Raw genomic sequence first — 20,922 nt, 5'->3', positions numbered from 1 at the left:
ATCAGTAAAACATATCCCCAGGTTAGAATTTTTAAAAATTAAAATATAGCCAAATATCTGTATTCTAAACTGTTCTGATTAAATCTCCCAGGTTCCTCTGTTCCCTCAAGCCCTCCCCATTTTTTTCTGTTTAAGAATATTCCCCTGATGTTCTGAATGTTGTACATAATAACTAAGAAAACATAAAAAGCTACATTAAACCTTACTTTTTCCTTATACACAACTAAGATCCATAAAACAAAACAAAACACCAACTGCAGGGCAAAACAGTAACAAAAAAAAACCAACCACCACCCAAATCCTGCCCTCTGGAAGCTTATAACAGGTAACAAAATCCACACAACACATAAAGGTTTTCTTATCTTAGTTTTCTTCCAGATACAACTAACATTTTGTATAGCATCCAATAGTTCCTAGAGCACTTCCCCAGTTATTAACTTATCCTGTCTCCCTAAGAACACATTTAGAATGTTTGAAGTTGAGGGAAAAGAGTTATAGAGACTGCTACTCCCTTAATCCAGCATTTCATTACTTGTTTCACAAAAGTCCCCTAAGTAGCCTTGCCAACCCCAATGCCCTTCCAAGCCTCCTCATAGAAGGCAGTCCCCTGGCAGCCAGAACTGAGCCACCTGTCCTCTCCTATTAGCTCAACCTGTCAAATCAGGCTGACAGTGTGGTAGTCCTACCTTCTCAGTCTCCCGGACCTCCATTCCCTCTTGCCACAGCTCAAAGTTCCTGTGTGTGGTTTCTGCTTTTATTAACCTATAAACATAAAATGTTTTTCATCTTGTCATCAGGTGTCTAAAACACACCATGTCCTTTGAAGCCTAGCTCACGTTTCAACTCCTGAAAGAAATCTTCCTTAAACCCCCCAGCTTGAGATCATTGGAGTTGCACACCATGTCATACCTCATTCACTGTGCCGTGGTATTACCTACATCGCCCTATTGTCTGTAAGACCAGAGGAGAAGAAACTTAATCCTATGCCTATCTACTGTCCCAGTACCCTAAAAGGCTGTCTCACACAGGGTAGGGCCTCAAAAAATACCTGCTGAATGAATAAATGATAAATGGAAAATGATTTGGACCATTTCAAATGAGAGAGTCAGCTAAAAAGATAAGAGACTTCAAAATTCTAATTGAGGCCAATTTAATTTGTTTTTTTAACTTTCTTGGCTTACTTTGTATTTAAAATTTTTAGTTAATTTAGAATAATTTAAAATGTAAATATTTCATTTTTTATAATACAGAATCTCAAATATACACAAAAATTCAGAGAATCCTATGATGAGCCGAGCCTGTCAACCCAGTTCCAACAGTTGTCAGCCAATCAAAGCAGACTCATATAGCCAAAAGAAAATGCAGGTTAATTTGGGCCCAAAAAAGGCATGGCCAGGTTACCTGCCCAATGTCACAGAGCTGCTCAGTGACCCGCCAGAAGACAAAAACCTATGTATCCTAAGCCCAAACAGAATGTTCAGCTCTCTGTACCAGGACCCCTAAGAAACACTAGGAGAAGCTAAGGTGACAGGAGTAAAAGGGAACCTTCTCTCAACTAACTCTTGATTTAAAAAGTATATGTGAGCCCTGGCCGGTTTGGCTCAGCGGTTAGAGCGTTGGCCTGCGGTCTGGAGAGACCCAGGTTCAGTTCCCGCTAAGGGCACGTACCTCGGTTGCAGTTTGTCCCCGGCCCTGGTTGGTCGTGCGGGTGGCAGCCACTCGATGTTTCCATTTCACGTCGATGTTTCTCTCTCTCTCTCTCTCTCTCTCTCTCTCTCTCTCTCTCTCTCTCCCTCCCTCCCTCCCTCCCTCCCTCCCTCTCTCTCCCTCCCACTCTATCTGTACAAAAATTGGAAAAATGTCCTCGGGTGAGGATAAAAAAAATAAAATAAAATAAAAAATATATGTGAGAAATATTTTAGGGGGAAAAAGCCTTACTTTTTTGTGATATACAACAGTGAGGTAGTAGGCTTGTGTATCACAAAAATATCTCCACCCACAGCTTATTTTGCCTCCAGCTGAACAGTGCCTAGCATAGGTAAACTTGTGTGATTAGGTTACCTTCCTTCAATCCTTGCTATGTTTTTTTTTTTTTTTTTATCCTCACCCGAGGATATTTTTCCATTTTTTGTACAGATAGAGTGGGAGGGAGAGAGAGGAAGGGAGAGAGAGAGAAACATCGATGTGAAGGGACACATCGAGTGGCTGCCACCCGCACGACCAACCAAGGCCGGGGACAAACTGCAACCGAAGTACGTGCCCTTAGCGGGAACCTAACCCGGGTCTCTCCGGACCGCAGGCCGACGCTCTAACCGCTGAGCCAAACTGGCCAGGGCCTTGCTATGGTTTTTTACATTATTCCCCCACCTACACAGTGCCCCTTTCCTCAGAGCGTCAGGGCGCCAATGTCTTCTGGGACTACTAGATGCCAGCACCCGGGGAGGTCAGAGGAACCTCGGATCTATCCACACAAGCTTATTCTTCTCCAGAGACTAGCACCTCCTGCTCCTCCCTCTCATTCCCTTCCTAGCCTGACCGAGGTTCAGGCTCTCATCTACTCAGCCCAACATTCAACTAAAACTCCCTCTTTGTCCCATGAAGACTTCCATATATATACAATTGGGTTTGGGGGTTCATAATAATCTCAGTACAAATTTCCATATTGTGATTCCCTAACTTACATTCTGAAACATGTAATTATGAGACATGTGTAACTTCTACCTCTGATAATGCAGTTTCTGGGAAAGTGGGTCACTAGACTATGTTCTTTGTTAACAGAAGCATTAACTATGCCACGAACATTCAAGCAGGGGTCTACCTACCTGTTCTAGATACAAACTGGAATCTATAAAAATCACTAGGTGATAGCCACATGTTTTTAACTACGTGTCAATACTTGAAACAAGCTAAGAAAGTAAACAAATGCACAAAATGAACCATCTTGGTCTTTCAAAGTGTGGATAAACTCTCTAGATTGTAACCAACAAATATGCCTTTCTCCACTTTAGGATTATTATTATTTTTTTTATCCTCACCCGAGGACATTTTTTTCCATTTTTTTGTTCAGATAGAGTGGGAGGGGGGGAGAGAGAGAGAGAGAGAGAGAGAGAGAAACATTGACGTGAAAGGGACACATCGAGTGGCCACCACCCGCATGATCAACCAGGGCTGGGGACAAACTGCAACCAAGGTACGGGCCCTTAGCAGGAACCGAATCCGGGTCTCCCTGGACTGCAGGCCAACGCTCTAACCATTGAGCCAAACCGGCCAGGGCCACTCTAAGATTATTTTAATCTTTTCAAGCAAAGGAAAATCTAATGTATGGCATAGCCTAGAACACGACTCTATTGAGGTTAGCATTAACTATCTTTGTTGTTTTTTTAATCCTCACCTGAGGACATTTTTTTTTTGCATTTATCTTGAGACAGAGCAGGAGGAAGAAAGAGAGAGAAACATCGACATGAGAAAGACTCATCAAGTAGTTGCCACCCACACAGCCCCAACCACACAACCCCAACCGGGGCCGGAGACAAACTGCAACCAAGGTACATGCCCTTAGCAGGAACCAAACCCGGGTCTCTCTGGTCCACAGTCCAATGCTCTAACCGCTGAGCCAAACTGGCCAGGGCTAACTATCTTTGTTTTATGGACACTTCATCAGTCCATACATAATTCAACCCAACCTCACAAAACTCTTCCACTACTCATTAACCAATAAATAATTGTAATCAAAAAGATTTTGTTGAGCATGATGTCTTATCATACTGAAAAGATGACTATATTTACTAAGTTATTCATTCTTCAGGTTTTTTAATAGAAAGGATTTGTAGTGAAAGCTTTTTATTACATAAGCTATCTTTCAGTTCCTTGTCAGGCAATTCAAACATGCTGAAAGACCTGACTGACAGGCCATAAAATTTCACAAAACTATAGCTTATAAATTAAAAAAAAAGATATAGCAGCCACAAGAGACATTAAAAAATGCTCAATGTCACTAATCATCAGAGAGATGCAAATTAAAATGACTATGAAGTACCACCTCACACCTGCCAGAATGGCCGCCATCAACAAATCATCAAACAACAAGTGTTGGCGAGGGTGTGGAGAAAAGGGGACTCTAGTACACTGCTGGTGGGAATGCAGACTGGTGCAGCCACTATGGAAAACAATATAGTGTTTCCTCAAAATATTAAAAATTGAACTGCCCTTTGACCCAGTGATTCCATTTCTAGGAATATATCCTAAGAAGCCTGAAACACCAATCAGAAAGAATATATGTACCCCCATGTTCATAGCAGCACTATTTACAATAGCTAAGATCTGGAAACAGCCCAAGTGTCCATCAATAGATGAGTGGATAAAAAAGCTGTGGTACATATACACAATAGAATACCATGCAGCTATAAGAAAGAAGGATCTCTTACCCTTTGAGACAACATGGAGGAACCAGAGAGTATTATGCTAAGTGAAATAAGCCAAGCAGAGAAAGACAAATATCACATGATCTCACTTATTTGTGGAATATAATGAACAAAATAAGGTGATGGACAAAATAGATCTAGAAATATGGAAGTAGGGAAGACTGACAAATCTCAGAGGGAAGGGGTGGGGCATGGGAAGAGATAAACCAAAGAACTTATATGCATGTATGCATAACCAATAAACAGACAACAATGCAGTGAGGGCCTGGGGGGGGAGGGCGATGAGACACATAGGAGGGGGGAGGAGGGTGTCAAAGGGGGGAAAAAGGAGGGACATCTATAACAAAATTAAATTAATTTTTTAAAAAGCTATAGCAGCCTCAATTTTAGGAAGCTCACATCTGTGACACATGATGAAGATCAAGCTACCATTTCTCAATATCAAATTATAAAATTGCCCTGGCCGGTTTGGCTCAGCGGTTAGAGCGTCCGCCTGCGGTCCGACCCGGGTTCGGTTCCCACTAAGGGCACGTACCTCGGTTGCAGTTTGTCCCCGGCCCTGGTTGGTCGTGCGGGTGGCAGCCACTAGATGTGTCCCTTTCACATCGATGTTTCCCTCTCTCTCTCTTCTTCTCTCTCCCTCCCACTCTATCTGTACAAAAAATGGAAAAATGTCCTCAGGTGAGGATAAAATAAATAAATAAATAAATAAATAAATAAAATAAAATTAACAGTGTTCAGTATCTTTAAAATAAAACCCTTCAAAATTGCTATTTCTAGCACTCTTTAAAAATGTTACAGCCAATTTATTCTCTTTTAAGTATAAAATTCATTATTAAATGTGGGGGTACCATTACTTTTATAAAATAATTCAAGATTTTTTGTGATTTGATTATATGTCATTTTCCCTCAAAAGAAAAAAAACTGAAGTATTTAAAGGGGAATGTACTGATATCTGCAATTCACTTTGAAATGCATCGAAAAATAAGATAGAACAGATGGACAGATACGTGATTATAAAAGTAGAGTAAAATGTTAATTGTAGATTCTTGGTGGTGGGCATATAGTCTTTCACCTTTTCTGTATATTTGAACATTTTCATGATATAATGTTGGAAACAAAAAAAGCTTAATATCTCTAAACTTGATGCTTTGTGCTCTTAAGATTAAGAACTGGTAGAAAACATAACAGCGCAATATTATTAATACAGTATTATGATAACCATGTAAAATATACATAGAAAAATAACAAAAGGAACTGTACTAGAATATTAATAAAATTGTCCTAGGGTAGTAGGATTATAAATTATTTTCCCACCTCTATTTGTCTAACTTTCTATGCCATAATTGTATCTGTAAATGTTTTAATGTTTTATATGCACATATAAATATACATATGTATATTTAAAAATATTTTTGCAAGTACAAAAAACAAACAACAACAACAAAAACGAGGGCGGGGGACTGCCATACCCAACTTTAAGAAAAAGAACAAAATTTAAAAAAAAAGAAAAAGGACTTTGGGTTTACCTAACTTCCTGTCACATCCTAAGCTTGGGTTTTGTTTTCCCTTGTTTTTCATTCAAATACAGGTATGTCAACTGTAAACATAAATGTACCAAATTAATGTGGTCCATCACTCTTGTTTTTGATTCAAATACAGATATAGGAATCAACTGTGAACATAAATGCACCAAACCAACATAGTACATCACTTTTTATTCACATACTGGTAGTGTATTAAAGTAATGAACAGGCTTAGCTGACAAAGCCAACTACAGTGCCTTATTCTTCTCAGAATTCATAGAGAGAGGTAACATTCATAACATAAGAAAGCATGCAAACCACTTTCGGAGAATATAACCTATTATGACAGTAGTCTATCTTTTTAAAGAATCATTAGAGCTAAACCAAATATCTTATAAACAGGCCTCTTTCCAGACTCGTCTAATTTCCTCTACCTAGGAGAATTGAGTAGGTTGAGCCCGTCTTTTTGAGATGGCAGCAAGAACCATGTTAAGTCACATAGATTTGAGACCTAGGCATTCCAACTTAAACAAGTTGCTCCATATCTCAGGGCCTCACTCTCCTGGCTCTATAAAAATCAGAGACAACTAAGGTCCCTTCCAGGTAAAAAAATTCTCTGAATTTCAGGCAACTGGGAAAACAGGCTCTGAGAAACTGAGCAAGGAATAGGTCTCCTTGAACTCTATGCAGCCTATCCCTGGATACAGAAAATCTGGCAGCATAATAACACCCAAATTCAAGAGGAACAACTCCATAGAATGTTCTGCCCCCCAAAACCATCTTAAGATACGACATGGAAACAAGCAGATCAGCTCATATTACTAATCATGAGATTCATCCTCATTACAGGGCTTTTTTGAAAAAAGTCTAGGTAATCCTTCTCCCTTGATGGACTCTAAAGACACTATTAATTTCATTTTCAAAGCTTTAAATAAAGGTGGCAAAAATAGTCAGAGAACCAATATCATTAAGAAAAAACAAAGATAATACCTGGATGTATTTACTACTTTCTTCACATCTACTTTAACTATAAGTGATTTCTTCTTGAGAAAAGTCGAAAGTTTATTTTCTTCCAGGGGGGTACCAGGAGAGCTGGTCTCCTTTTTGCCATCCCCTTCATTCTTTATTTTCTTCTCCCGTTTGTCATCACTGGGTCTCGAACCATCATCACTTTTATGTGAGTGAGTAGAGGCAGAGCCGTCTTTCTTAGATGGTTGAGAAGGTTCTTTGCCTTGCCCATCTTCAGTCTCTCTCTCTCTTCCAGCATTAAAACTGGACTCCCGATGCACAGGGTCACTTTGAGAAGTGTGTTTTCTGTCTTCCCCCTTAGAGTATTTCTGAGTTCTTTCACTGGAAAAATCCTGCTTTCCATCTGAGGTCTTAGAACGTTTGTGGCGATAGTCACCGGATATCTTGGTTGCTGAACTGGTCTCTGAGGATTTCTTGTGAACATGTCGAGAAGTGTGCTGTCTATCATAAGGTCGGAGGGAATGCCTGGACTTCCACTCTGGTTTTCTGAAAGACTTTCTGTCTTCATACCTCTCCACGGAGGGAGATCTTTTTGATGTGTGTCCATGTTTTCCATATTCACGATCCTCGGTATACCTGTGGTGACATAAAGCAGTTTATACTTGGCACTACAGAGAAGAAAGCGAGAACTTATATGCGTGGAGTGTTGGGTAGCATGGCTTTAAATGCAGAATGCAGAGGCAAAGTTACCCTAGAATCCTTTAAGCCATCTCAAAGAGGCTCGAGGTAGTTAGAGAGGAAATGCCATCTTATTTTTCAATATTCTAGCCATGCACACGATTTACTCTAAAAAGAAATACTTTACTACCAGTAGACATAACTACATTACAATGCTTTTTTTTTTTTTATCTTTTCAGACAAAAGCTTTTCAAGGTGGTTATCTTCGACTTATAGTTTATAACACACCTTTTCACTTGAAGCTTTATACCAAATCACCCAGGTTTAATGTTTTCCTATACCTCGTGTGAAAAGAGCTCCTTTTCTCAAAATCTTCAGAGATTCTTCTAAATGACTGAGAATATTTTTCATCTTGTATCCTCTGGTAACTCAACTCATCTTCAAGCCACTTTCCTTCGAATCTAAAATAATCTGCTATTGACCTCTGAGGTGATTCCCCTCCTTTTCCACTTCTTCTAACTCTGTGGTCATCATGAATATACCTTCCTTGCATTTGCTGAGGGTAACAATCACACCGATACTCTTGGTAGTGTACATTTTCTGAGTATCTGGGCATATAATGAGATCTTCTGTTACCGTCCCTTCTTTCTGGTGAATATACTTGGTAAGGCTTATAAGAATAGAAATAGTCTAAAGAGCTTCTTCTTATGTTTGGAGAAGGTGATCTATGTTCATAACATCGATAATGTGTATGTCCATGAGAAGGAATCCTTGGTTTACTCTGTCCATGTTCCCTATTGTACATTCTCCAAGGGGATCTTTTCGAATCCTTCCTATAGTCAGAGCCATAATACTCATGAGAATATCTTTGCTTGTAGTATTCAGACTTTCTAGGTATTGGTGATAAATACCTATGTAAACAAACACAAAAAAGTTTAGTTCATTTAAAGACAATAAATTAAGTTTGTCTTAACATGACTTACCCAAATAAAAGATTTGTGTTGTACTGTTTCTTCAACTCAAATTAAATTAATCAGTTTGCTATGTCTGCATTCTAAATTGTCCATGTGGGGGTCTGATTATGCTGGTCCTAATTCAACAAGCATAATCTTTCCATCTGAACTAATGTATCCCATGTGCATATTAAAATGAACTGAACACACCCATCCTGTTGGAGGACAAGCTTAGGTACACAGCCGGATCCATTTTGGAAGGTTGATGACAGCAAAGTTCTGGCAAAAGGATCGGTCAGCAAGAGCTTACATGAGGTTCAATGTTCAGGTAAGAAAAAAGCAGAAGGACACCGTGGTTGGGTGGCTCAGTCGCTTGGAGTGTCACTTCATACACCAAAAGGTTGTGGGTTCAACTCCCAATCAGGGCGCATATCCAGGTCGCAAGTTCAATCCCCAGCTGGGGCGTGTATGGGAGGCAATGATTGACGTTTCTCTCTCTCTCTCAAATCAATAAAAATATTTCCTCGGGTGAGAATTAAAAAAATAAAAAGAAGAAAAAAGAAAAACACAGAAGGAGGGCTGGATTCATACAAATAAATATGTAGGAGACTCTGGCAAACTGAACATAACCTCTAAAATTAAATTCGATTCTAAGAGTTTGATACTACATAAACTCAAACTCAGACCCAAAACTGCCTCCATAGTTTCTCCAACTGTTTATTCTCTCTACTAAGGCCATATTAAAGAGCAAAAAAAAATACATACTTAAACAGTACGTGGAGGTCAGGGAAGAAGAGGGTCTTAAGACTTGAATCTCATGCTTGATGACTCCATAAATACTACTGACATAGGTAAGTTGCTTTTCTCTCCCAGACCACTTCCCTTACACACAAAATAAAAGCTGTGTTGCTGAAACAGAGCTAGTAACTTCTATGAATGTGTGCTTTTATGCTGCTATAATGCTCTCCAGGCACAACACATCCTTTCTGTAACTCTAACGCCTCAGCATTGCCAACATCGAGCCTTCCATTCCCACTGAGGAGGAAGACTAATGTATCCAGGGAAACCAGTCAGTCTAAGTTGCCTAGATTTCAGGATAAGAGGGAAGAGCACCACTATCTGGAATACATCGAAGTACAATTCTGCACCTGGGGACATTTCCTCCCATCGAACCTGGGCAATCTCCCCATCTCCTCCCTGAGGGTTTTATTATCTTCTAATCAATGAGGCTGCTACCCTTGCTGCTTTTGTTATCACTTTGTCTTCAGATGCTGTCCCAGAGTTGGAACAACCATGAGTAAAACTCTTTCCACTTGGTGACCTGTCTGTGTACTCCCTACAAGAAAAGAGGCAGATTTAGCTCCCTCACGTACATACTGGGATTTATATACTGGACTCGGCAATATCTCCTTCTACAATCACCAAGCTACATGTACTGGTGAATGTGTTATTTAGCTGAAGCAGAAGCTGTCATCCAGCTGGCTGCACCTCATCAACACAGGGAGAAGCAACTGGGGGGCCTCTGAGGACTTCCTGGAAGATTTCATTTCTTCCACCGCTAGGGAGCAACGCTGGCGGCCAGAGGCCGAGGACTTCCAGACTGGACAAAATAGTCAATCTCTTACTTTAATTCATACTTCACATTGAATACACTTTGATATTCTATTTCACTTTAAGGTTTTATTGCATAGTGCCCCTTTCTTCTGAGGGAGATTGCTGGAATGGTTGCTATTATTTTCAGTTCTCCTAAAGGGAAGAAAGAGACCCAAGGAGTCTGTTGGGAGATAATTCTCCATGGGTCTCTCCTACTCTACACACCTTGCAAGCGGAGGCACCGACAGCTTTTGTTCCAAGGCAAACAGCCTGGGAAGATGGAGCCAGGGCCTCCCTCAGGGACAGAGGGCTGATTTGTTTGCTATCCAGGATAATACGATAATGTCTCCTCTAAGACCAAAGCCCCTCCGGGGACTTGGGTTCCTCAGCTATGTCTGGGACTTGGGTTCCTCAGCTATGTCGTCACTCCACTGTTTCTTCTGCAAGACCTACCCTCAGGGGGTCGGGGGGTGAGGGGAACACAGGGAACAGGAAGCTCAGGCTGTGTGCTGTACTATGAGAAATAAAGACCTTTGCCTCTGCTCCAGGAGCACCTTGTTATAGGCTCACGTGTTAGCTTGCAAGTCGGGTAAAATATCAGACCCTTCATAATTTTTCAGAGTCCTAAGAAGGAATCTGGAAATCAAGCACTAAGCTTGGCAGATTCTTTTGTGCCCCCTCACCAGGGCCTGCCACAAAAGGGTGACACAAAATGACCTCTGTGATGCCCTCTATGTTAAAATCATTCGCTTCTTCACATGCCCCATTTTTGAAGATCCTCCCCACTACAACCTGGTCTTGTAAACTCCACATTAATATTGTTGAAGAAATGATTGATTAGTCATTGTAGAACCACAATGAAACAAGCACAATGGCCAAGTCTCATATTAACGTGAAAAATCTTGGTCTGGCCCAGCCGGTGTGGCTTGGTGGACTGAGCGTTGACCAAAGCACCAAGAGTTGCTGGTTTGATTCCCGGTCAGGGCACACGCCTGGGGTGTGGGTTCGATCCTCACCAAAAGGCGTGCAGAAGGCAGTCCATCAGTGCTCCACCCTCACGTTGATGTTTCTCTCTCTCTCTCCCTCTCGAATCAATAAAAACATTAAAAAAAAATCTTTGTCTGCCTTTTGTGTATGTAATTATGGTCCTTTTTATGAGCTTTAGAAGGCACTAGTCACTTTCACAGCTCTGTGCCTTTGTTCCTGTTGTCCCCCTTACCTGGCAAACTATTCTCTCCTCCTGCCTTAAGAGATTTTACTCATCTTTAAATGACCAGCTAATTTCATCTCTTTTTGAAGACTTTCTTAGTATCCCCCTCCCCCCTCCACAAAAGCAGAAGTATTCTCTCCCTGTGGATTCAGAATACTCTGTCTCACTCAGTAGCATCACATTTTCCCCCCCATCTCATAGCTGGCTATGGTATCAATCTCCCCAGCCAGCTTGGGAGCTTGCTAAGGGCCATTAAGGTGTTGTATTTGCCTTTGTAGTCCCCGAAATTGCCTATAGCAGGTATACAATAAAATTAGTAGAACTGTTGCAATCTAATTATATATATACACGTTTGATACTACCAACCAGGAAAAAGGAGAGCTGAATGACCTCAGTTATTCAAAACTCTATTATTCTGCCATGAAGAAGAAATAGGAAACTCCCAATTTTCTAACTCCCTATGTCTCCAAACATATTGATTATGCGAAAAATAAAATACACACTGAAAAGTTCTAAACCACTTACTAATGCAAAATATAGAACACTCTCAAAGACGTTTCTCACTCTCCCTTGCTGTGGTCATTGCATTTCTTTTTACTATAGATTAATTCTAGCTGCCAGCCATAATTAAACTGTCAGCCCTGGCCAATTTGGCTCAGTGGTTAGAGTATTGGCCTGTGGACCAAAGGGCCACAAGTTCAACTCCCGGTCAGGGGCACATACCTGGGTTGCAAGTTTGATCCCTGGCCCTGGTCAAGGTCATGTAAGAGGCGACCAATCGATATGTCTCTCTCACATCAATGTTACTCTCTCTCTCTCCCTCCCTTCCACTCTATCTAAAAATCAATGGAAAAATATCCTTGGGTGAGGATTAACCAAAAAAAAAAGAAAACTGCCAGCTCCTAGAAATACAACTTCAATTACTGTAAAGCACTTACGATGAATAACCATGTCCCATGAGCTCATTAAAATAGGTTCTTAATAATACTGGTGAATTTGAAAGTCAAAGTATATCTCAAATCCAAGCTTGCCCTGCTAAGCTAAGAATTGCTCACCTGTATTTCCACCTGGGGGATCTAGAACGTGACTGTGCCATTCCGTGACATGTAAGCCACTATCCACTTTTTACACTGAAAAGAAACACAATATTAGCAAGTTTGTAGAAAGAGTCTACAATCTGCTCTAAAAACAGTGAATGTCACCGACAAAAAAAAAAAAAATTACTTAAGCCCTCTGTGCCTCAGTTTCCTCATGTGTAAAATGAGGATGAGGACCCACCTTATCGTAATGTTGTGAGGATAGAAATGAATTGAATCAGGGGTGAGCAAACATTTTCTGCAAAGGGCCAGCTGGTAACTATTTTAGGCTTTACGGGCCATATACAGTTTCTATGCATCTTCTTCTTTTTTTAAATAACCCTTTAAAAATACAAAAACCATTCTTAACTCAAGCCCCCCCCCACACACACACACAAACAGGCCCCAAACACCAAATGCAGTATAGTTTGATGATCCCTGAGTTGATTCATGAAAAGAGCTTAGAATAGTGCCTGGCACAGAGCAACTGCCAAGTAAGTGTTCCAAAAAGGGGGAAAAATTACCCAGAATTATTCTGAATACAACCACTACTACCCTCCTGTCTTTCACCATGTACAAAGACACTTCATATAATCACAGTTAAAATGTTTAAGAATACTTGATGATAGCTCCTGCTTTTAAATGGTCAAATAATAAGAATTACAATGCTCAATTATAATTTTCAAGTTTACCTAACTTCCACCAGGTAAATATATCAAAACTTAATTAAGCATGATTAAACATTCGGCTTGCTTCTGATTTTGGTTTTGGCTAAAATATGTCAAATAAGTAAAATTTAAAAGATACAAACTTGACTTAAAAAAATATATACTTCAGTCTTGCCCTGGTGGGGTGGTTCAGTTGGTTGGAGTACTGCCCCGTACACCAAAGGGATGCAGGTTCAATTCGTGGTCAGGGCACATACCTAGGTTGTGGGTTCGATCCCAGGTCAGGCTTCCTATGGGAAACAACTAACAGATATCTTTCTCCCTTCCTCTCTTTCTAAAAAATCAATAAATTTGTTCTCGGGTGAGGATTATTTATATATATATTTCAGTCTTTAAAAGAAACTGATAGCTTTAGGGACTGAATTTTAAAAACGCGTGATTAGGGTATAATCTATACTACCTATTATGTATATTTCAGTAACCCTCCTTAGTTCTGATACTATAATTAAGTAGTTCTGAACTTACTGGCCCCAAACCTCTGGTGACTTTCAAGATTATTGCCATGGGTCCATGAGTAATACATACATCCACCATGCACGTATGTAATATATGTCTCACATATTATAACCTCTATTTTACAAATTTCTGAAGATACTGTGGTGATTGTTAAAATATAAATGGCTTCGCCTGGCCGGTGTGGCTCAGTGGATTGAGTGTCATTCCATGGATGGAGAGGTCCCAGTTCAATTCCCAGTCAGGGCATATGCCCGGGTTGCGGGCTCAATCCCCAGTAAGGGGGAGTGCAGGAGGCAGCTAGCTGATTGATGTTTCTCTCTCTCTCTCTCCCCTCTTCTCTAAAAAGATCAATAAAAACATATTTAAAAAAATATATATATATATATATATATATATATATGGGGCTTCTTGCCACCATATAGTTTTTTTACTGACTGATATAGAAAGTACAAGTATCATTACGCTGATATCGGTTTAAAAAGGGATATCTGGTCGGTGCCGCTCAGTGGTTAGAGCGTTGGCCTGCACACCACAGGGTCACCAGTTCAACTCCCAGTCAAGGGCATGTACCTGGGTTGCAGGTTCGATCCCGGTCCCAGTCAGTGAGCATGCAGGAGGCAACCAATCGCTGTCTCTCTCTCATAGGGCTGTTTCTCTCTCCTTCTCTCTCTCTCCCCTCCCTTCCTTCTCTCTAAAAAAAAAAAAAAAAAAAAATCAATGGAAAAAATATCCTCCGGTAAGGATTAACAAAAAAAGGGGGGGGGGGGGTCTTTACGGTCAGACATTTGCAAACTATTGTCATAATGAAACTCAGAAGAAAGTAAAAGCATATAAAGTCAAAGGACTTAAATCAGATCACTCACCAGAAGAAGCACATTCAGTTCAATTCATTCAATTATTACACTGCTTCATTCCGAAACGAATTTGAGGCTAGGAAGAAGAATTAGTTCAGATGTACTAAGAAATTAAGATAAGGGGGAAATATTTACTACTTCCTAACTAAAAATATCAAAATGCATTCCTTCAAGAAATGTTACTGAGTACCTATTATCTGCCAGGCACTGTTCTGAGGATACAGCAGTGAACAAAAATAGGCAAAAAGTTCTGCCATCTGAACCTTACATTCTACTGAAGGAACTTATAATTTGACTAAAGAAGCTTTGGATATCAGTTCATTCCTATTAAACTGAACAAAAATAATAAACCTAAAGGTTGTGTGGGGTGAACACCAAATAGTCTTGGTGATAATGAAAAAGCATTTTTTTTCCTGGAAAGTAATCTTATTTTCCATTTTATGTTTTTGAAAAATAGGTTTATTTAGATATAATTCACATACCATACAATTCACCTATATAAAGTGCACAATTCAACATTTTTTAGTATATTCACAGGAATGTACAGCCATCACAATTTAATTTTAGAACATTTTCATCCCCTCTAAAAGAAACTCTATTAGCAGTCTCTCCCCCTTCTTTCCCTCCTTTGATAAGTCCCTGCCTGACAACCACAAATCTACAAATCTACTTTCTTTCTTTCATTTATTTATTTTACAGATGTTTCTCCTTTTCCCCCCACTGACACCCTCCTCCTGATCCTGCCCACCCCCCCCCAACATTGTTGTCTATGTCCATTGGTTTCAAATCTCCTGTTTCTCTGGATTTGCCTACCACGGGCCTTTCATATAAATGGAATCACACAATATGTGGTCTTTTTTAACTGGTTTCTTTCCCTTAGCATAACATTTTCAAAGGTCATCCCTGTTTTACCACGTATCAGTACTTCATTTCTTATGGCTAAATAATATTCCATTTTATGGATATACCACATTGTGTTCATTCATTTATCTCTCAATGGACATCTGAGGTGCTTGTTTTTTTGGTTATTATACATAATGCTGTTATGAATATCTGTGTGCAAGTTTTTGTATGGACATGTTTTTATTTCTCTAGTGTATATACCTAGGAGTGAATTGCTGGGTCATATGATAACTCTGTTTTACTTTGAGAGACTTACACATTTTTCTAAGCAGTTTCTTCATTTTACATTTCCACCAGCAACATTTCCACATGTTCACCAACATGTGTTACTGTCTGTGTTTTTTATTATGGCCATCCTAGTGGGGGTGAAGTGGTACCTAAACTGTGGTTTTGATTTGCATTTCCTTAATGATGAGGCATCTTCAAATATGCAAGAAATTATAACACTAATCTCGCCTACTTTCCTTTAATCTAATAATTTCAGTTTAAACTTATCATTCCAAGATAATAATTTAAAAGAAATAAGCAGCTATATATACTAAGATGTTTGTATCAGCTTTATGATAGGAAAGAAAACCACTCAAACTTATTACAACCCAAATGCCCAACAATCAGTAAGATTAAACAAATTTAAAATATGTACATCTAGTCCCTTCCTACCTTTCTCCCAGCCTTATGTGTGTCTTTTCCTCCACATATACCATACTACTTGCTTTCTCTGTAGGCCATGCTGTTTGTACCATATCGATGGCCTTCCCTCAGTCTGCCTGACAAATCCCTAAATCCCTATTCTTTTGGGACTCTTGGACCATCATATTCCTGGGGATTCTTTCCTTGACTTTATTTTTTTCCTTCTGAGTTTATTTGTTCTTGGGAATTCTGGGTTTATTCTGTAGTTATTTCAATACACTGTGATTATTTCAATACACTGTGATTATTTATTTATATAATTGTATTTATTTCAATAGGCAAAAGACTCCAGATAGCATATTACAGAACATAAACTCAGATGACTTACAGACATCTGATATGTTCAACCTCTTTAGTCACTGAGTAAATACAAATTAAGATCATAACCACCCCACACCCCTCGGATAGACCAAAAAAATAAAAAGAAGTTGCACGTTCTAGAGTGCTGGTGAGGATGTGGAACGATGGGAACTCTCATATACTGCTAGGTGAGTATACATAAGTATAATCAATTTGGAAGGGGCTGGCAGTACCCATTAAATTTGAGCATGCTCATATCCCATAGGCCCAGCAATTCCACTCAGGGATATGCCTTAGAGCAACGGTTCTCAAACTTTAGTGTGTATCAGAATTACCTGAACGGCTGGTTAAAACACAGATTGCTGAGCTCTACCCCAGGGGTGAGCCCCACTTCCAGCAAGTTTCCAGGTGATGCACACGACCATGCTGCTGGTCCAGGAACTACAGAGTCACTGGCTTAAAGAAATAGGTGGGGGTCACTTGGGAGAAAATGTTTCCAAGTGAGATTTACTGATTACATGATAAAGAAAAAGTGTGAGGATATTTTCCTTTGCTAATATTAAAATAAGCTTTATAGACATTCAAACTATTTACTCAAAATGGTTACATTCAAACTATTTACTCAAAATGGTTAAGTTTTGTTGCACACAAATTATACCCCAAAGCTATAAAACAACAACAAAAAACCCGAACAAGCAAGCTTTGAGTGAGGAAGATGCTCTATTTTAGATCAGGTATTACAGAGATGGTTGTACAGCTCTGCAAACATACTAAAAACCACAGAATCGCACACGTTAAACCTGTAAATTATATGTCACTAAAGCTGTTTCTTAAAAAGTTAACTTCACTTGCAATTGCTTAGTGCACATCAGCTAGTAATGAAAAGCACTGGCTCAGGGGCTTAATGGATAAGAGAGGAAAGTTTATTTAAGCCTTTGAGTCTGAGCTAAGAATGGTTTTTACCTTTTTAAAGGGTTGTGAAAAAAAAAAGAATATGTGACAGGCTATCTGTAGCCTTCAAAGCCTTAAACATTTACTATTTTAGGTAAATATTTTATTTATTGGTCCTTTACAGAATCAGCTTGCTGACCCCTGATTTAAACTAACTTACTTATGACTAGCAAAATTAATTAAAGGAACCAGCTTTAGAAAAGGGAGGGAGGGAGAGAGAGAGAGAGTGAGAGAGAGGAGAAAGAGAGAGAGGGACTGGAAGAGGTAAAGGGTGAAGAGGGAGAGAGCCAGGGAAAGTGGGAGAGAGGGCCCTGGCCGGTTTGGCTCAGCGGTTGGAGCATCGGCCTGCGGTCCGGAGAGACCCGGGTTCGGTTCCCGCTAAGGGCATGTATCTCGGTTGCAGTTTGTCCCCGGCCCTGGTTGGTTGTGCGGGTGGCAGCCACTCGGTGTGTCCCTTTCATGTCGATGTTTCTCTCTCTCTCTCTCTCTTCCTCTCTCTCACTCCCACTCTATCTGTACAAAAAATGGAAAAATGTCCTCGGGTGAGGATTAAAAAAAAAAAAAAAAGAAAGTGGGAGAGAGGGAGACAGAGAGGGAGAGGAAGAGGGGGAGAAAAAGAAAGGGAGATAGTGAGGGAGAGAGGGAGAGGGAGAGGGATAGAAAGAGAAAAAGAGGGAGAGGGAGAGGAAGAGTCAGAGGGAGGGAGGGAGAGAGGGGGAGACCAGGAGAGGGTGGAAGATAGGGAGGGGGAGAAAGAGAGAGAGAGAGAGAGAGAGACAGACAGAGAGAGAGAGAGAGACACTACGACAGCAGGTTTTGTGACTAGGGATAAAGACATGTCAATAAGAGAAAATAAATTTGTTTTTACTGCTACTTCAGAGGAACTGCACAGGGCTAGAGGCAGTGAATGAACCCATCTGCCCTTATACATGAAATGATGGTTACTAAGCCCAGACTTCATAGCTCAGTTCGTTAAAGTGCTGTCCAGATATGCCAAGGTTGCGGCTTTGATGATCCCTGGTCAGGGCACATACAAGAAGCAACCAATAATAAAACAGACTGCTTGCACAATCACAAAGGTTTGAGAGACAACCAAAAGGTAGGGGAAAAAAACAAAAAGAGGCAACCAATGACTGCATAAATCAGTGGAACAACAAATCAATGTTTCTCTCTCTCCCTTCCTCTGAGAAAAAATAAAGATGATGACTGGACAGCAGGCGCGTCCACTCTCAGGTGGATGCTAAAGAGAATTCTGGTTCCATAGTGGCCATCCCTAGCAGGACAGCACTGGACACATCTCCCCCAGCTGAAGACCCAGCTTCAGCAGTTCTTTTTTGGCTCACAACAAGGTTCCCCTCTCCAATAGGTCCTTCCAGTCACCATAGAACCTCGGGCAATTCCCCCAGCTCTCAGGAACCACAGCCCTGGGGCTACCGACATATCTCTCCTTTTACAAGGAAATTTCTCAAAGGGCTGCCAGTAAACCAAAGCCATTCCCCCTGATTACTCCCTTTCCATTCTTTTTTTTGGGGGGGGGCTGGATTTGTTTATGTTGTGGCCATGGGGATGTGCATAACATGTTTATTTTAGTCATTCTTTACTAAAAAAAAATTCTATTACAGTTGACAATCAGTATTATTTTGTATTAGTTTGAGCTGTGCAGCATAGTCATTAGACAACCATATACTTTAGAAAGTGTCCCCCCTGATATTTCCAGTACCCAGCTGGCACCATACATAGTTATTACACTATCATTGATTATATTCCCTATACTGTGCTTTACATCCCTGTGGCTGTTTTGTAACTATCAATCTGTCCAATTAAAAAATGGGCAAAGGACCTGAATAGACACTTCTCCAAAGAGGACATACAGATGGCCAATAGACATATGAAAAGATGCTCAACATCACTAATCATCAGAAAAATGCAAATTAAAACCACAATGAGCCCTGGCCTGTTTGGCTCAGCGGTTGGAGTATCAGTCTGTGGACCGGAGAGTCCCGGGTTCAGTTCCTGCTAGGGGCACGTACCAAAAAAAAAAAAAACAAAAAAAACCTACAATGAGGTATCATCTCACACCTATCAGAATTGCTATCATCAATAGATCAACAAACAAGTGTTGGCCAGGATGTGGAGAAAAGGGAACCCTCCTCCACTGTGGGTGGGAATGGAAATTGACACAGCCACTACAGAAAACAGAATGGAGGTTCCTCAAAAAATAAAAAATGGAAATGTCTTTCCATTCTTGCTTGGTCCTTCACCAATCTGGCTTTCTACTCCACCACTGCAGCAAACTGCTCTAGTCAAGATCACTAATGAAATCCATGTTGTTAAATCCAATGGTTATGGCTCCTCCTCCTCCTGGACCTACTAACAGCACGTGACCATCATACCTTGGTCTCCAAAACATTTCCTCACTTGGATTTCAGAATACTGCACTTTTCAGGTTTTTCCCCTACCTGTAACAATTCCTCTATCTCCTTTGCTGGCTTTCTCATCTCCCCTGTCACCACCCTGACCCCTAAATCGCGAATCCAGTCTTCCTCTGAATACCGGCTTCAGTGTTTGGACTTCTCACTGTCTAGACTTTCTCCCCAGTGTACACGCTCATTCAGTTTCACGGCTTTAAATACTCTATAAACCAAGAATCGCCCTGGCCGGTTTGGCTCAGCGGTTAGAGCTTCGGCCTGCGGTCCCGAGAGACCAGGGTTCGGTTCCCGCTAAGGGCATGTACCTCGGTTGCAGTTTGTCCCTGGCTCTGGTTGGTCGTGCGGGTGGCAGCCACTCGATGTGTCCCTTTCACATCGATGTTTCTCTCTCTCTTCCTCTCTCTCCCTCCCACTCTACCTGAACAAAAAATGGAAAAATGTCCTCAGGTGAGGATAAAAAAAAACCAAAAAAAAAAAACCAAGAACCACCGATCCTCTGTGCTTCAATCGTACATATCCAGCAGCCTACTAGATGCTGTAAACGTGTCCAAGAACGAACGAACTGACCTCCCTCCACAACCTGCTCCTCCTACAGTCTGTCTCACCTCAGTCAATGGCAGCTATATCCTTTGAGTTTTCAACAAAGAGGAAACATAAATGTCCAACAAACATAGGAAAAGATACTCAACCTTACCTAATCAGGAAAATAAAATCAAAACAATAAGATACCATTTCATACTTATGAGATTTGCAAAACTTGTAAAGTCAGATATCCCAATGTGTTTATAAAAACGTGGAGAAATAATTTCTCAACTGAGGGAAATTCCTCCTCCCAAAAACCATAAAGCAGAAGAAAGTTCTAAGTCTGTAGTCCAAACAGAATAAATATAACTCAAAGCATTTAAGGATATATCTTTTAAAAACCTTACTTCGAATCATAAATTTTAAAATTAAGAACAGAAATACGTAGAAACACACAATTTGGATCACAAAACAAAACTCAAGGAGGTATATAAAAGATACAACTAAAACAAAGTGATTATGTCCTGGCTGGTTTGGCTCAGGGGTTAGAGCATCGGCCCACAGACCAAAGAGTCGCGGGTTCGATTCTGGTCAAGGGCATGTACCTTAGTTGCAGTTTGTCCCAGGCCCTGGTCAGGGTTGTGTAAGAGGCAACCAGTTGAT

General features: G+C 40.4%; 1 protein-coding gene across 2 annotated transcripts in view; it reads right to left on the bottom strand.

Annotated features, from left to right (window-relative positions):
• Window positions 1–16,733, bottom strand: part of BCLAF3 (BCLAF1 and THRAP3 family member 3) — a 49,691-nt gene extending 32,958 nt beyond the window's left edge. Inside the window, exons 1-5 of one of the 2 annotated variants that reach the window (XM_036270863.1) lie at window positions 16,693–16,733; window positions 14,474–14,540; window positions 12,406–12,480; window positions 7,936–8,505; window positions 6,938–7,552 (exon numbers count right to left, since the gene is read on the bottom strand). In XM_036270863.1, the coding sequence (XP_036126756.1) occupies window positions 6,938–7,552; window positions 7,936–8,505; window positions 12,406–12,446 (1,226 nt within the window). In that variant the 5' untranslated portion in view covers window positions 12,447–12,480; window positions 14,474–14,540; window positions 16,693–16,733. Of the gene's footprint in view, window positions 1–6,937; window positions 7,553–7,935; window positions 8,506–12,405; window positions 12,481–14,473; window positions 14,541–16,692 lie in introns of those variants that run through there. The other variant, XM_036270864.1, reaches the window with a different exon arrangement.
• Between the last annotated feature and the right edge of the window lie 4,189 nt (window positions 16,734–20,922).

Source organism: Molossus molossus, unplaced genomic scaffold, assembly GCF_014108415.1.
Source record: "Molossus molossus isolate mMolMol1 unplaced genomic scaffold, mMolMol1.p scaffold_m16_p_2, whole genome shotgun sequence".
Taxonomy (NCBI): Eukaryota; Metazoa; Chordata; class Mammalia; order Chiroptera; family Molossidae; genus Molossus; species Molossus molossus.
The sequence above is the reverse complement of the archived record's forward strand: the minus strand, read 5'-3'. Positions and strand labels throughout refer to the sequence as shown.